This window comes from Marmota flaviventris, chromosome 1 (genome assembly GCF_047511675.1).
Source record: "Marmota flaviventris isolate mMarFla1 chromosome 1, mMarFla1.hap1, whole genome shotgun sequence".
In the NCBI taxonomy this organism is placed as follows: domain Eukaryota; kingdom Metazoa; phylum Chordata; class Mammalia; order Rodentia; family Sciuridae; genus Marmota; species Marmota flaviventris.
Genome location: NC_092498.1, coordinates 113,253,432 through 113,270,228, shown reverse-complemented (window position 1 = coordinate 113,270,228; position 16,797 = coordinate 113,253,432). Strand labels below are relative to the sequence as shown.

At 38.6% G+C, this 16,797-nt stretch overlaps 1 protein-coding gene across 8 annotated transcripts in view; it reads left to right on the top strand.

Annotated features, from left to right (window-relative positions):
* Positions 1-16,797, top strand: part of Nf2 (NF2, moesin-ezrin-radixin like (MERLIN) tumor suppressor) — an 86,263-nt gene that overhangs the window by 37,447 nt on the left and 32,019 nt on the right. For 6 of the 8 annotated variants that reach the window (XR_003585471.2, XM_071614877.1, XM_027956022.2 and 3 more), the window contains 4 exons: positions 5,914-5,982; positions 7,184-7,266; positions 9,339-9,414; positions 13,005-13,139. Coding sequence is in view for 7 of the 8 variants with exons in the window: in XM_071614877.1 (XP_071470978.1) it covers positions 5,914-5,982; positions 7,184-7,266; positions 9,339-9,414; positions 13,005-13,139 (363 nt within the window). In the remaining variant the exon portion in view is untranslated. The remainder of the gene's footprint in view (positions 1-5,913; positions 5,983-7,183; positions 7,267-9,338; positions 9,415-13,004; positions 13,140-16,797) is intronic. The other 2 variants (XM_071614878.1, XM_071614879.1) reach the window with 1 other exon arrangement.

Below are 16,797 nucleotides of genomic sequence, written 5' to 3'. Positions count from 1 at the left end.
AAAGCGAACTGAGCTCATTAACACATGGAATGTAATTATGCACAAATGTATTCATTATAGTATTTCAGCTATTTGAATGATATAGACACAGTTGATTCTAAAGCATAAAGAAACAATTCCTCTCAAGGTATGAATAGAAATATTAATCACATGGTTCAGTTTTAACAAGAACCATATTTCTTGGTTGGAGTTGAGTTATGCTGGAATCAAAAGTATGGGAAGGATTTCTTTGGTCCAGTCACACGACACCACCATCTTGCAATGTTTAAAACACCTGTTGGATTTTATATTGATAATTTAGGGTTTGAAATATGTCCTAATTAAAAATGACTTTGGAAGAGAATGGTATGTGATTTATAAGGCTTCTGGTGCTACATGCAGACTTTTCACATTCTGAAGGAAGAAAAGAATGGTGGGAGAGGAGGCTTAATTTTCCTTTTTCTCTTTAATATGATTAGTGCCAAAATGCAAGTCAGTTAGAACACTGAGTATAGGTAGAGACTGGCATAGATTGAGGCTGGAGATATCTCTAGAGGAACAGATCATAAAAGGTTTTAATTTTATCCTATGGGTGCCTCAGAGCCTGTGAAGGATTTATTTTTTTGACAGAGCCTAAATTTCCCAGTATTGACACAGTGAGATTGAATTAAAGTGGGCAATGGTTGGTTGGATAGGAACAGATTGACTTAAAAATACATAGGAGGTAAAAGTTGATTAAGTGGTGCTATACTCTGCATATCCTTTTACAAATTGATATATTGTCCCCATTCAGCCTGGATTTTGAGATGTATCCATGTTGTATGTGTAGGTGTAGCTCCTTGATTTGAACTGCTATTTGGTACCATTCGTAAATAAACATGGTTTATTTATATCCACCGAGAAGAGGTAGATTGTTTCTACTTTTACCCTATTATAAACAGTGCTTTGCTGAAAATCTTCCTACATTGTTCCTCATATGCATGCACAAAAGTTTTTTTCCCCCCTTTAAGGCAAATTTCTAGAAGTAGAATTTAATAGAATTGACAAAAAAAAGTCTACCTAAATACAAAGAAGTCTTACGTTTATAGGAAAAAGATAATGGGCATGAAGCATGTGAATAGGGGTCTTATAGAAAAGAAAGTAAGAATGGCCCATAAATACAATAAAAAGGTGTTTGATATTATTAGTAATGCCTAATTCCAGAATGTTTCCATCACCCCCAGAAGAAATCCCACGGCCACTAGCAGGTTCCCCTAACCGCTTCCCTCCCACCCCTGTACCCTGACAACTGCTAATCTGCTTTTTTGTCCCTGTGAACTTGCCTGTTCTGGGCATTTAATATAAATGAAATCATATAATACGTGGCTCCTTTTCATTTAAAACTGTCAGAACAGATAGAACTGCCTATTCTTTTTTTTTTTTTTTTTTAGTTGAACACAATGCCTTTATTTTATTTATTTATTTTTATGTGATGCTGAGAATTGAACCCAGTGCCTCACACATGTTAGGTGAGTGCTCTCCCACTGAGCCACAGCCAAAGCCCTTGCCTTATTTTTTACCTACTGTACAGTATATCATGAAAGGGAGGAACTGTGGATTATTTAAAGGTATCTTCGTGGGGTTTTTTGTTTTGTTTGTTTATTTATTTATTTAAACAGGTGCAGTGAACATCCTTGTATTTTTCCCTTTTGGGCATATATTACTAATATTCTGTTATGATAAATACCAAAAGAAATGGCACAACCGAATTGAAGGATAAGAACATTTAAAATTTAAGTAAGGCTAAGTTAAAGAAGCCCAACAAAAAGGCCACATATCATATGACTTCATTTAAATGAAATGTCTATACTAAGCAAATCCACAGAGACAGAAAGTAGATTTAGTGGTTGTAGGGGGTGGGAGGAGTTAGAAATTTAGGAATTACTGCTAGTGGGTATGGGATTTCAGTTTTGAGGGTGATGGTAATGTTCTGGAATTAGTGAATGTTATACAACATTCTGAATATACTAAAAACCATTGAATCATTCACTTAATATAGTAAATTTTACGTATGTAGATTTTATTTCAAAAGTTTCAAATAGATATAGATAAAAATTTTAAAAACTTCAAATTTGAACTTACTCTCTGAAAGAATACTTTCAGCAATAGTGCATTAGATGACGTGTTTTTGCACATCCTTTCCAATAGTAGATGCTATCAGTCTTTTAAATTTTTGCTAATCTGATAGGAAACTAGATTTTTTTTTTTTTAATGTGGTACTGGGAATTGAACCTAGGGGTGCTCTATCACTGAGTGACATTCCCTGCCCCTCCTTTTCTCCCCCCTGTGGTGCTGCGGATTGAACCCAGGGCCTTGTGCATATGAGGCAAGCACTGTACCAACTGAGCTATATATCCCCAGCCCCCCACTCCTCTTTTTAAAATTATTCTTTGTTTTGAGACAGAGTCTCATTAAGTTGCTAAAACTGGCCTTGAATTGTGACCTTCTTGCTTCAGCCTTCTGAGGTGCTAGGAGTACAGGAGTGTACCACTAAGCCTGAAAGAAAAAAAGATTTTAAAAAATTTGTACTTCCTCGATTGTCATCTGGGTTGATAATCTTTTCATAGATTTACTGACCATTTGTGTTTCTTTTATTTGTGAATCAACTGTTTATGACTTGTACCTTTTTCTACTGTATTGCTTATCTTTTTCTGATTGATTTATTGAAGCACCATCTGTTGCAGGTATCAACCTTTTGTCTGTTTTACATATCACATATGTCTTTTGTTGTTGTTTGGAGTCACATAGAATGGTTTCACCAACCATTATTATATACATGCTCTCTATTTTGTTCTGATGTTTTTATGGATTTTCATTCATAGGTTTAAGTCTTTAATCCATCTGGAATTTAGTGACTTTTAGTGATAGGGATCCATTTTTCTATATATTCCTTAAGCAAATCTTTATGTTTTGTGAAATCCTGGTCAGAATATTCAACCTTGTAGTGGCACCCCCTCTTCCACAGAAAATCTTAACTAAGCTTCTCCAGAAATCTTCACCATAATTGATTTTAGGACTATCAGCAAAAGAGTCTCTACAAAAGAGTTCAGTGTAGGTAAACTTCCTAATTTTCCTATTGCTCCATTTTATTTGGCCACTGGCCTGGAAGAAATCAGCACTCCAAGTGCTGAACGTCCCTTTACTTGTTTTTCACAAACATTTATCCAGGATAGTAGTTTGTAAGAAGTTGTTTGCAAATGCAAAATGTGATTAAAAAAAAAAAAAAAAGATCCTTTAGCAAGGCCTCTGGCCTTGAGCTGGAGCTTCACAGAGATGCCTACATTTCTAAGGTAAGCAAAGTTACCAGTTGGGCTCCATGATAACAGCTGGCAGGGGGAGGAAAAAAAAGGTATTGATCTTTTGTCCATTTTGTCTAGCTCTCCCCTTCTCAGGTGTTGTCCTTGAAGGGTTAACTTGCCCAGAATAGTGAAAGAAAAAGCTGTTTTTATGTGAACTTCTGCAGATTGTGAACTTCTGAGCCCCTCCCCTTACATGCTGGGTATAAAATTCTGAAACTACCTGAACTTGGGGTTCAGGGGATTAATTGATTACAGAGAAAGCTGTGCCCTCTGAACCTGACTGCAGCCAAATAAAACTGTTTCCTGCTATCTTCGGTACCCTGCCTCATCTGTCCCTTACAACAACCTGATTTTACATACATAAAAATATAGGAAATCATTTAATATCCATAAAGAGTCCCACTTAAGACTATAGGGGCTGGGGATGAAGCTCATTGGCAGAGTGCTTGCCTACCATGTGTGAGGCCCTGGGTTTGATCTCCAGCACCACAAAAAGAAAAAAAAAATAATTAAATACCCCAAGAGTCCTTTAAATGGTGTGCTCCCTTCTTGAATTTAAGTTCAATTATTTTATATCAGGTGTAGATCCAGGTATTGTAGACCTGAAGTTTATATAATTTAGGGACTTTTCTTTAATAAAGAATACCAAATCATGACTCTTAAAATTAGGCAGAGACCCATGCAGGTACAGAGAGCTGAAATCTCAACTTCTTACCCTCACAGTAAATTCACCCTGGATATATTATCAGAATGCATCTGTTACATAAAAGGATGAGGAATTGCCATCTCCATCCATAGAGTGATTTGACTTTTTTATATTCACCACTGCTACAATTTCAGAATTTTTTCCCCCTTTGTTTTTTAAAGAGACATTTAAGAGCAGGCACATACATCAAGGTGGCTTTAATGTTGTGAGTGGAGTTAGTCCAGTGGAGTAGTCCTTGCAGCAGTCTTTGCTACCTCTGCATTGCTCAGCTGTAATATATTTGATCAGTGGAATAGCTGGGAGCTTGGTATAATTTAATAATGGGGACCGTTAATCTTGCAAGAACCTGAATTTACAACTTTAACTTTGCATATCTGCTTACTTTTGCATTCAAGTTTGGTGGGCATTATTGAGAGGTTTGGAAATGCAACTAATAGGGCTTTCTTTGGCATCAGATGCCTTCAAAAACTGGGGAGGCAAACAGTGACAGGTGATAACCTAAATAATGCAGAGGATACCAATAATAATCATAGCTGACTTCCACCAGGAGCCAGGCACTGAGCTAAAGGCTTGCCTGTACTGCTTAACTTCACCCTCGTTGCTAGGTGCTTTTACACCCTTTCCTTTACAGATAAGGAAGGTGAGGTTTGGATAGAGGGCACCTTACTTAAAACCACAGTGGCAATACTCCAGAGCTCCCTTCTAGATCCTCCAAGGCCAGTGTTCTCATTTGAACAATAGGAAAACAGTCTTGGAGGGGCCTGAGATCTTTGACATCTGGTTGTATGTGTCAAAGATGGTTTTTAAAACTTTACAGATATTATTTCATTTAATCCAAACAAGAGTCCTGTAAGATATCCCCATTTTACGGAAGAGAAAGTTTTCTAAGTTCGTCTAGCTACCAAGTGAAAGAGCTGGGGTGAAAACTTAAGTATGCATAGCCTCTTACTTGTATTCTGCAGCTACCTCTGAAATACTAGTAAAGAACCATACTGTTAGGGCTTTTTATGTCTCTGGGCCTTTTAGAAGTAGGGAGAAACCTGGGTTCTCTCTAGGTTTGTTTGTTTTGTTTTGTTTTTAGGTGATGCTGAGAATCGAACCCAGCATCTCCTACGTGCTGCAGGGCAAGTACTCCATCAACTACATCTCCAGCCCCCTTGTTTCATTTTTGATGACTTTCTGATCAGGCTTAAATTTTCTAATAAAGAAAAGAACACTTTTTTCCTTTTTTAAGTAGAGAACAAATTTCTAAGTCATTGTCCCTGGAGGAATAAATTAAAATGCAGGACCTATTTCCAGCCCCAGTAGTGACTTGCTGTGCAGCTTTTGCAAAATCAGTTAACCTTTTACTTGTTTCTTTGCACAGTAGGAATGACAGTGTTAACATCAGATTTTTCCAAAGCATTTTTCTGAGCCTTGAGTGAAAGGTATTAAAAGTATTGTCTGCATTATTCCCAGCTCCCACCTAGCAATTGGCTCCAATTACCAGCCACTTAGAAGCATTTGTAGGTAAGACTCTTATCACACCTTGCTAATCACAACTTTCACAGTTGTGTTTTGTTGTTTCCATTTAAAAACTAACATTTTAGAAGTGACTGCTTTCTTCCAGAGTTAGAAAACATGACTACATTTCCATACAAATGTCACATTCTTATTAGCACATGCCCATCCATCGCCTTGAGGGATTTTGCAACTGTGTTCATAGATATAATCAGCTTTGTATTTTCATTCAAGGATAACAAACTAGCAAGGTTGCAATCTTGACTTGTCATCGGAATTGAATTGCTCCCGGGAGCTGGGAGAAGGGAATAAGACTAAGTAGAGCCCTGTTCAGAAATGGCAGTAGTCTTTAGAATCTCAATCACCTGCTCTCCTTTCTTCTCCTTTCAGTATGGTGACTACGACCCCTCAGTGCACAAACGGGGGTTTTTGGCCCAAGAAGAATTGCTTCCAAAAAGGGTAAGAAATCAAATTTTCTTTTTGTGGAAACATAGCAGAGACGTGGTCTTAAAGAAAGCTAACCAAATGATTTAAAGAAATGTTGGCAGTATATGGCAAGCGCATTTTCCTAAATACTTTGTAATGAATAAATCTTGAGTAAAGAGAATGGCATCTCTGTTAAGTATATGAGAAAGCAAAGGTTAGTTTGGTGTTGCTGGGATGAGCATGGCCTGTTTCTCTAGTGTGGTGATTTCTTTAAAGGTGATTGAGTGGCACTGATTTCCAGGAAGGTGTATGAAGCAGTTTGTGTTCAGTGGGAATTAAGCCGTTTGCAGCCTCAAGGGGTGGATAAAGGTGAGGTAGGGGTGGGCCTTGTGATTTTTAATCCTCAGCATTGTTCATCTTGTTCATTAGCCACAGAAGCAGGCCCTCCTTCCCTTTGGCTGCTTCTGATTTTATGGCCCCACTCATCTGTCAGTGGGTAATAAAGGTCTGCTTCTCACCTTTCCTGGCCTTTGCCTGTCCTTTGATGGCTTCCATGCAGACAAAGGCACAGGATTAGTGAGCATTGCTTCACTATCAGAGGTGGTCTCTGGGATACACAGCCCAGGCAGGAAAGGGGGGCTGCTGCCAGCCCCGGCGTGCACTGAGGCCTGAGGAGTTCTGCAGTTTCCAGGCTGTTCCTCCAATTGAATTTTGCTTGTTTACACACCTACTTCTGCGTATGACTCTTCCCTGTGTGCAGCCTTTTTAAAAATAGCTTTGCTATTTTGTAAAAATGATGCATAATTATAAAAATGGCAAAAATACCCAAACTTACTTTGTGTGTAGATCTTTAAAAACTATTTATTCATTTATATATTTATTTTGGTTCTGGAAATGGAACCTAGGGCCTTGTACATGCTAAGCACACACTATAAATAAACTACATTTCTGGTCCCTATATCATATTATCTATAGATTCTGATTTTTGTACTTTTTTTTTTTTGGTACTGGGGATTGAATCCAGAGATGCTTTGCACTGAGCTACATCTCCAGCCCATTTTATTTTTTATTTTAAGACAGGATCTCACTAAATTGTTTAGGACCTTGCTAAGTTGCTGAGGCTGGCTGTGAACTCGTGACCCTCTTGCCTTAGCCTCCTGCATCATTGGGAGTATAGGTCTGCACCACCACATCTAGCCCTGTGTGTAGATTTTATTTTTCTCTCTTTGGGTAGGTAATAAATCTATATCAGATGACTCCAGAAATGTGGGAGGAGAGAATTACAGCTTGGTATGCAGAGCACCGAGGCCGAGCCAGGTAAGGTCCCTTAATTGTTTACATTCTTATGGCCTTTTTTTTTTTTCCTTAAAGAACTGCAAAACTAGGACAGGTCTGTTGAACAAAATACAGTACTGAAGTATATAAAGACAAAGGGGGAGCTGAGAGTCATGTCAGTCTTCAGTTTCATGTGCATCTTTTCTGTAGCACATTGGTGTCAAGTGGCATATGTACTGCCTGTCAGGATGTACAGATCTAATGCATTCACTGGTAATTTAGTTCAATTTTAAGATTTATATTGTATAGATAGGCACTGCTGTTGCATCCAGCCCTCTATTGATGGCATTTGGAGTATCTGTAGGTTTTTCACTTTTACAAAAAGTTCTGAAGTGCCTAGCTCATATTGTTCCACAATTGTATGAGTAGTTTAAGGATAGATTCTCAGAAGGAAATGGCTGGATAAAGGATGTGAACATTTTGTGTTTTAAAAGGTACCACCAAATTGCCCTTCCAAAAGGCTTTTCCTGTTGGTAACAAGTCAGCCCACTCCAGTCTATACTCAGCACTTGTTTAGTTTACAAAGTTTATCAATCTATAATTTTTGTAAACTAAAAGGTGAAAATTCATATTGTTAAAATTAGCATTCCGCTGGTCACTGTAGGAATTGATCATCTTTGCATTAGCCTTTAAATTTTTTTAATCTCTTCTTTAAATTAGCTTCCTATCATGTGTCTTTTTTTTTTTACTTTTAAAAATATGTTATATGAATACCCAAAAGTAGACAAATTATAAGTGTACTGCCTGATCAATTGTCACAAAGTGAAAACACCATCTACCCTCGAGAAGAAATAGCCCATAACTACTCTCCTTTTCCTCCAAAAGTAACTGATTCCCTGATTTCTAACTCCATAGATTTGCATTGCCCATTTTATTTTATTTTTTTTTTTGCAGTGTTGGGGATTGAATTCAAGGCCTCTTGCATGCTAGGCAATCACCCTGTCACTGAGCTTTACCCCTAGCCCAGCATTGCCCATTTTAAACTCTAGATAAATACAATCAGTTTCTATTTTTCGTTCCTCATTTCTTTTACTCAGCATCATATTGCAAGATTTGGGCTTGTGGCATGTGGCAATAATTTTCTCATTTTCATGGCTGTGCAGAATACCACTGTGTTAATACACCACAAATTATTTATCCATTCTACTATTGAAGGACATTGAGGTTGTTCAGTTGTCTCCTGGTTTTTGCTGTTACAGTAATGTCAATTTCCCAAAGTAATTGTATCAATTTATATCAGGAGTGTGTGTGATTTCTGGTTCCTCCACCTGCTTGCCAACACTTGGCGTTCTCTCAGGGTGAATTTTTAAAATCCATTTGAGAGCATTTTGAGATCAGAGCAAGAGGGAAAAGGACAAGGTCACAGGGAGACTCCAGTTAAAATATTTCAATACCATTACCTAGTTGGGAGTTTTCTGCAAGTCATTGCTGCTTCAAGAGCTTCCTTTAAATTTGACTTATAACTTGGAAGGAGGTGACCTGGCTTGGGTTTTACAGTCCCAATAGCTCTTGCCCTAACCTCCAACAATACGTCAAGAAATAAAATCAGGAAAGTAGCTGTCAGGTGGCTTGCAGAAAGAGTTGTTCATTACCAAAACCTTCTAAGTTAAGGAAGTACACAAAGATAAGGCAACAACTTAAATAAAATTTGAATATCTAGACCCATTTAAAGATAGAAGATAACATTTCTATGTATTTCTCTTTTTTTGACATGCTGGGACTTGAAGCCAGGGCTCTGTGCATGCTAAGCAAGTGCTCTACCACCAAGCTACATCCCTAGCCCCCATGTACTTTACTTGAATCACTTGAGACAAATGTCACCATTTACCAAGGTCAAAGTGTGAAATTGAAGCCAAGAGACAGCATAATGAATCTGTTTTCCTGTTTTTACTGGGATGAGAAATTCTGCTGTGTTTAATAGACTCAGGGTTGGGAAGAACTTTGCCAGTATGGGGCCAGGGAAGTTGCAGATTCAGAATGCTCAGCTTGGCGGGTACCTGCCCTCTACCCTTGCCGCTTAGCTCCAGTGACAATGTCTTCCATTCTCCTCACAGGGATGAAGCTGAAATGGAGTACTTGAAGATAGCTCAGGACCTGGAGATGTATGGTGTGAACTACTTTGCAATTCGGGTGTGTTGAACTTCCTGAGTTCCCCGGCTAGCAACTAGATGCTGAACCAGATGGTCAAAACGGGTTACTTCTGTATCCCAGGGTGGTAGTCTTTTGTGGTTCAGTGGTAAAGAATAAAAGACAAAGGGAAAGGGTCTTAGAGCTTGGATTTTCTATTTTTGGACTTCAGATTAGATCATAGGTAATTAAGTGGCTGTGGAGCCTTGGGGGACTGGGGCCTTCGCTTTGCTTCCTAGCAGGAGCCTGTTGGAATGCTGGGAGTGTAACATTTGATTATTTCAAGCTCTGTGAGATCCAGAGAGCACCCGGAAATACTCTTTCCCCAAGGCCCACTGAGAGTGAAGCGACTTTTATAGATTACTGATTTGTTTGGGTGGGACTCTTGTTCTATGAAGCTAATTATTTTTTTCTATTCAGACATTAATGATCTACCCTCCTCTGGGAACCCATTGCTTCTTCAGAGAGAGGCCTTTGTGTGCAGCCAAAGTCTGGCCTTTTAGCCTGCCTTTCTCCTGTGGGTGGGTTTGGGTGGCAGACGCAGTGTATCAGCAGCTTCTTCCAAAGGAATACATGTGATGTGTCCAGGCATTTCACCACTGGTAGATGAGTAGATGTTAAAAAACATCTGCCACAGTGGTTTACCTTTATGACTACAGTTATGCTTTGCTTTCCTCTTTGCAAGTTCCTATAACATTTGTACTAAATTTGGGTAAATTAAAACATTTTCAGTATTCTAGAATAGCTTTTTACTTTATTTATCTTCTAAATACAGATTTTGATGGATTACTTGCATAACAAATAAGCACACTGAAATGTTATGCTATTTCATATACAAAACAGGTGCCTAAAATATGCTATTTCATATACTAAACAGGTGCCTAGAATATGCTTTTTAAAATTTCATTAATTAGTATTTGCTAATTGTTTGGTTTCTTCATTTAAAAAAATATTTTTAGGGGCTGGAGTTGTGGCTCAGTGGTAGAGCACTTGCCTGGCATGTGTGAGGCCCTGAGGTTCAATCCTTAGCACCACATATACATAAATAAATAAAACATAAGCTCTATAAAATATTTTTAGTTGTAGATGCATACAATACCTTTATTTATTATTTATTTTTATATGGTACTGAGGATCAAACCCAGTTCCTCACACATGCTAAGTAAGCACTTTACCACTGAGCTACAATTCTAGCCCTGTTTTTTTATTTTAATGTATTTTGTTTATTGTCAATGGATCTTTATTTTTATTTATTTATATGCGGTGCTGAGAATCAAACCCAGCGCCTTACACATGCCAGGCAAGTACTCTACCACTGAGCCATAACCCAAGCCCCCAGCCTTTTTTTTTTTTATATCTATTTTTTAGAAGTAGCTGGACACAATACCTTTGTTTTATTTTTATGTGGTGTCGAGGATCAAATCCAGGGCCCCACATGTGCTACACAATCGCTCTACCGCTGAGCCACAACCTCAGCCCCACCCCCCTGCCTTTTTTAAGGTCAAATTAATTTAACAGAACACTAGTTTTGTCAACCCAGCTACTCTTGTCCCATGTGCCTACCACCTAGATTCTTTAAACTAGGATTTTATAATCCTCAAAAAACAGTTTCTTATCAGGTACTATGTCTACATTAGTCAGGCTAATGTATACTATTGAGTATGTACATTTCTTATATTGATCAATAGACTAGGTTAAAGACTATTTTAGAGGTTTTGCTGTTAGAGTTCCTAAATTTCATCATTAACTAAGGGAGATATATGCTTAAAATAATTTTTTAAAATTAAAATTTATTTTTAACTGATATATAAAACATAAAAAATTATAATATAGAGGGATACTATGTGATAAAAATAATTTAAAAGGAGCTGCTTGTGTTCCCATCTCTCGTTTAATGTATGGAAGTGTCAGAGTCATGATGATAGGAGGCAGTGGGCAAAATATGTTTATTTATTTTTTTAATTTAAACTCAATAATCAGAAACATAATGGAATATCTCATTTTCCAAAATGTGCTATAGATGTAAGAGTACAGAGCCTCATTTTTGCTAACACAGTTATTTTAAAAGCTTTGCAGACAAACAGGAGATTCTCTCATAGCTTGGTGATAGCGCCTAACTTCAGGTGTTAGAAGGAGTAAAGAGATTTATCTTAGAGCACTCGCTTCTCCATCTGACACCTGCTGTTAGATTGGTACTTCTCGTCACAGTCCAAGCACCTTCTCAGTTTGCAGATCTGTTTTCCTACCCTTGAGTCTTGGTTCAATTTCCTTGTTGTCAGCATGGGGTCAGGAGCTATAGTGTCCTTGTGTGGGGAGTTTCTTTCTTCTGCCAGACAAGAGCTGGACCATGGTGTTGGCAGGTGAGCCTGTCCTTGAGGACATGGCTGACAGATCCGTAGCCGAGTCAGTGATGCGGGGCCCAGGACACTTGCTCCCAGCTTTCTGGACTGCTGACCAGGATGGCTGACAGAGGTATAACATACATACAGCCAATTAAATTTTTAAACAGCTTATTGATCCAAAAATTTAAGAAATAAAATTAATGAAACTTTTAAAACTTTGCTTTATAATGGAATATTCTTTAGATACTTGTTTAGTTTATGAAGTAGCATGACATTTCAGTATCACACATATATATATATATATATATATATATATATATATATATATATATATATAAAATTTAATTAATTTATATATAATTCATCAGACATTTATTTCTAACATTTAGTTATTAAATATTTCGAACATAGAGGAAATACCCAGATATACTCACTAACGAGTTTCTACAATTAACATTTTATCAGCCTTGAGTATAGTACAGTAAGACTACATTGAGACTGAATGTAACCTAAAATGAGACCATCTAGTCCTGACATATAAAATTTTCCAGTAATCCAACAGTCTGTTCTTTCTTTTTGGTCCTGAGGATAGAGCCCAGGGGTGCTTAACCTCTGAGCCACATCCCTTTTATTTTTTATTTTGAGACAGGATCTCACTAAATTGTTTAGAGCCTTGATAAGTTGCTGAGGCTGGTCACTAAAGTTTTGGTCCTCCTACCTCAGCCTCCTGAGTTGCTGGGATTATAGGCATGTGCCCCTACATCTGGCCAACCTGTTTCTTTAACATGGGAAATATTTAAACTTACGGGTTTTGATTGTTTGTATGTTCTTGGTTTTGGGGGGATTCTGGTGGTGTTTTCAAACAAACAAAGGCCTTCACTTATGCTCAGTACTCATCCTGCCATTGAGCTACATCCCCAGCCCCAAATCTACAGGTTTTAATTCTACATCTATGATAATCTGGTTATTAATTAGAGGCAGTAACACTTAGATTGCCCCTCCTTTAGCCATTGAGCCAATGATAGGAGCTCCTAGTGACCTTTGTGGGGGATATACAAGTCACAATGGTATAGTTGTGCCTCTGCCTGCCCCAATCCTGGAAGCTGAAAGCCTCCTGAGTTATAAGACAGCTGTGATTTCTGTTGGGACCTGTTGAAACTTGTCAGCTGTAACCGTGTGTGCTAGGTTTTAGAAAGTTGAATAAAATCTTGAGCTGGAGTTGACAGTGGCCGCTCTTTATTGACTGTACAGAATAAAAAGGGCACAGAGCTGCTGCTTGGAGTAGATGCTCTGGGACTTCACATCTATGACCCTGAGAACAGGCTGACCCCCAAGATCTCCTTCCCGTGGAATGAAATCCGAAACATCTCATACAGCGACAAGGAGGTAGGATATGTTTGAAATACAAATGCTGCCAGTGGCCCAGTAAAATGTCTTTTCCCATCTCCCCTGCTTGCCAAAGCTGCCCCAGCTTGGCCATCTCCTTATTATCAGGAAAAGCCCTCTAATTCTCAGGCTTTGGGGTTTTGGTTGTTGATTTTTAAAGTATTTACAGAACAGAACTGGCATCCTTTTTTTCAAAGGGCATCACTAAACCCCATTATTGACTAAAGAAAGAATGGGAAGCTCAACATGTCAGGGTTAAATCCCAAAAGAACAGTTAAAAAGAAAAAAGGAATATTATCTGATTACTTAGCTTTCTATTTCGGGTGATGAATTCTCTTTGTATTTTAAGCATAGTCTATATTGAGCCTCTTTCTCTGTCCAGTGCTTGATCCATGTGGTGGGAAAAATATATATGTTCATAGATACACACACATACCATTATGTGTGTGTGTGTGTGTGTGTGTGGGGGGGTGATATATATATGTATATATAATATTTATATATATATAATATATATATTTTAGTGTGTATATTTCTCACAGCATTCACAATTTATTTATTTTTGAGTGATTATTTTTATTTTTTCCATATTGATGGGATTTGTGGTTATATATTGATATATATTCACCCAATGTAACAATATAATTTGGCCAATATCATTCTCAGCATTGGCAATTTAAATAAGGAATATTCAGGGCTGGGGTTGTGACTCAGCAGTAGAGCGCTTGCCTAGCGCATGCGAGGCCCTGGGTTCGATCCTCAGTACCACATAAAATAAGTAAGTAAAATAAAGGTATTGTATTCAACTACAACTGAAAAATAAATATTAAAAACAAACAAATAAATAATGAATATTCATAGGATTCAAATATTCCTATACAGGATACTAATGAATTTTCCCTACTGCTATAATCCTCTATTTATTCATTCATTCCTCCTTCTCTCTCCTCTTCCTCCTCCTCCTTTTTTTTTTTTTTCCATTTGTGCTGGGGATCAAACCTAGAGCCTTGTACATGCTAGGTGGGTACTCTACCACTGAACTCTACCCACATCTCCTATGAATTATTTTAAAAGAATCATTGAGAATCTACTTTGTGCTAGGTTTCATATGACAAAGATGTAGGAAGCCCAGGCTCACGTGTTCAATTGCCAATATGCCAAAACAGGGGGAAAAATCAGATGCAGGGCTGAGGATGTGGCTCAGCGGTAGAGTACTTACTTGCTTAGAATGTGTGATTCCCTGGGCTCTGTCCCCAGCACTGGAAAGAAAGAAAGAAGGGGGGAGAGGAGGGGGAGGAGGAAGGTGAGATAAAGAAAGGTAGGTAGGTAGGTAGGTAGGTAGAAAGAAAGGAAAGAAAACCCAACCCAGGAAGTTCTAGTCAAGTAATAACTCAACCAATATAATAAATAAGTGCAATTGAAAGGACTAATGACAAAGATGACAATGATAGAGAGTTTCTACTTACAAGCACTTTTGCTCTGATTCTCTGATTTAATCCTTGTAAGAACCCTGCTGTGAAGACAGGAGCTGTATTTTCAGTAGCCATGTCACACCAGGAAGCAGAGGTGCAGGGGATACAGTGACCTGCATCTGAGTAGAGTGGCAGGAGCTGGGAGGCAGAGTGGGCTGATGCTACAGCCCCAGCTTTTCAGGGAGGCCCAGAGGCTGGGCCCTTGAGAGCACAAGATACCAGGTGCCAGCGGGTGGGAAGTGCAGCCTGGACTGTGCTCAGTGCCTTCCTGGTACTTGCACATCTAAGGCAGGATGTGGTGGAAAACTCTATCACTGAGGTACATCCACAGTCTCTTCATTTTTTATTTTGAGACAGGATCTTGTTAAGTTGCCAAGGAGGCTGGCCTTGAACTTGTGATTCTCCATCTCAGCAGTTTTTTGAGTCACCGAGATTATAAGTGTGTGCTACTGCACCTGGCTAGATTTCCTGTTTTTTTTTTCTTCCTTCATAGCAAATTGAGGAAAGGAACACCATGCTCTGGTTTCCACTCTGTGTTATAATCTACTCAGCCATGCTTGATGAGGCCAATTGAGTATCTTAATCCCAAACATCCTGACTTGGAGCTTATGTAAGTAGTTAGCTCAGGAGGTAAATAAACATCAGGTAGTTCTTTTTTGAAAGTATTTAAATTGAAAGCTCCATGTGACTTAAAGCAGTAGATGTACCACAGTATGGTAGTTCTTTATCTCCCAATTTCATAAAGCTCTGTTTATTGCACATCACATATTTTTGTGCTAACTAAAGGCTCCCCAAACACTCATTTTTAGAGACCCCAAGGATTAAAGTCTCCCCTACTATGGCCTGATATAACAAACTCTAATCTACCTACCCTCTCCAGGGGCCAGACACTGTCATGTTCCATCCTGTTGATAACTCATGGTAAGCGGACCTCAAGCTGTCTTGGCATAATAGGAAGTAGTCTCGGTAGTTATGCATGACAGCCATGCTGTCAAAACATAAATGTTAGTTTATTTTAAGTCATCCATTGATTCTTTGTGTACACCCTGCTATGGCGCAGAGCCTGTGGTTTCCCCAGTACTTGTGGTTTCCCATTGACAGCCTCTGGGTTTGACAGCAGGGCCAGAAATAAGCTCATGAAATTTACAAATAGCAGCCTACACAAGAGCTATACTGCTTCTGAGTTAACTTGGCCAAAAGCTAAACAAAGGATCATTTTCTGTCCTCAATGTGCTAACCCTTTGTTGAAAAATATATCATGTGAAAGAAATACTCAGGAATATATCTTCCCCAACATATTTATCAGCTAATCAAGCTAGGGTTTTTGCTTGTTCATCTTGTGATATGGGAGACCAAACCCAGGGCCTCAAGTGAATTAGGCCAAGTGCACTACCACTGAGCTACATCCCCAGCCTGATGCTTTTTTTTTAACTCCTGCAATGCTAAGGATGGCTAAGCAGTCTTTCTTGGAATTGAATATGTAGTTTAAAACGAATCTTTGAAATCAAGTATCTGTTTGGCCCCCTTAGGAATGGTTAAGCATGGAAATTATATTTGTTCTTTCTGTCAAGGATCTGGTCCTGGTACTACTTGGCTGCCACCCTGGCCTTATCATTCATCTTTTTCTGTACTTTGATTTCAGGAGCTAGGTTTTGATCTTCTATAGCAGTCCATTTATCTTCTTCATATTTTTATTCCTTCTATTAAGAGCTTTTATCAAGTTTGCCCAAATTCAGAGAACTGTAGTAACCCCCTGTATCCTATCACATCAAATCTAAACCTCTCTTTTATTCCTTACCTCCATTCCCAGCCCACCCATGCCTCCCTCCATCTAAGCCCACTGCAATCCCCAAAAAGCTAATAACACCACACACACACACACACACATACACACACACGCATACTCTGCCCCTTTCCCCATCTCCACTTTATTCCTCCTCACTGCCCTTATTCCTCTTAACTATCCAGAACAACTCTGCACCCTGCCTTTTAACTACTTTGTCATATTCTAAGATCAGATCCAGTCCCTTTCTACTTTTGGTAGATCTACTCAGCCCCCAGGACATTTGGATATGTGCCACCAATGAGTGCCATTTCTTGTTAGTCTGGTTCTTACTAGATTGGGAGCTTCATGAGGCAGGGGCTATGCCTTAGACTGTGCTGCTCTCTCAGTGTTGGCCTTGAGG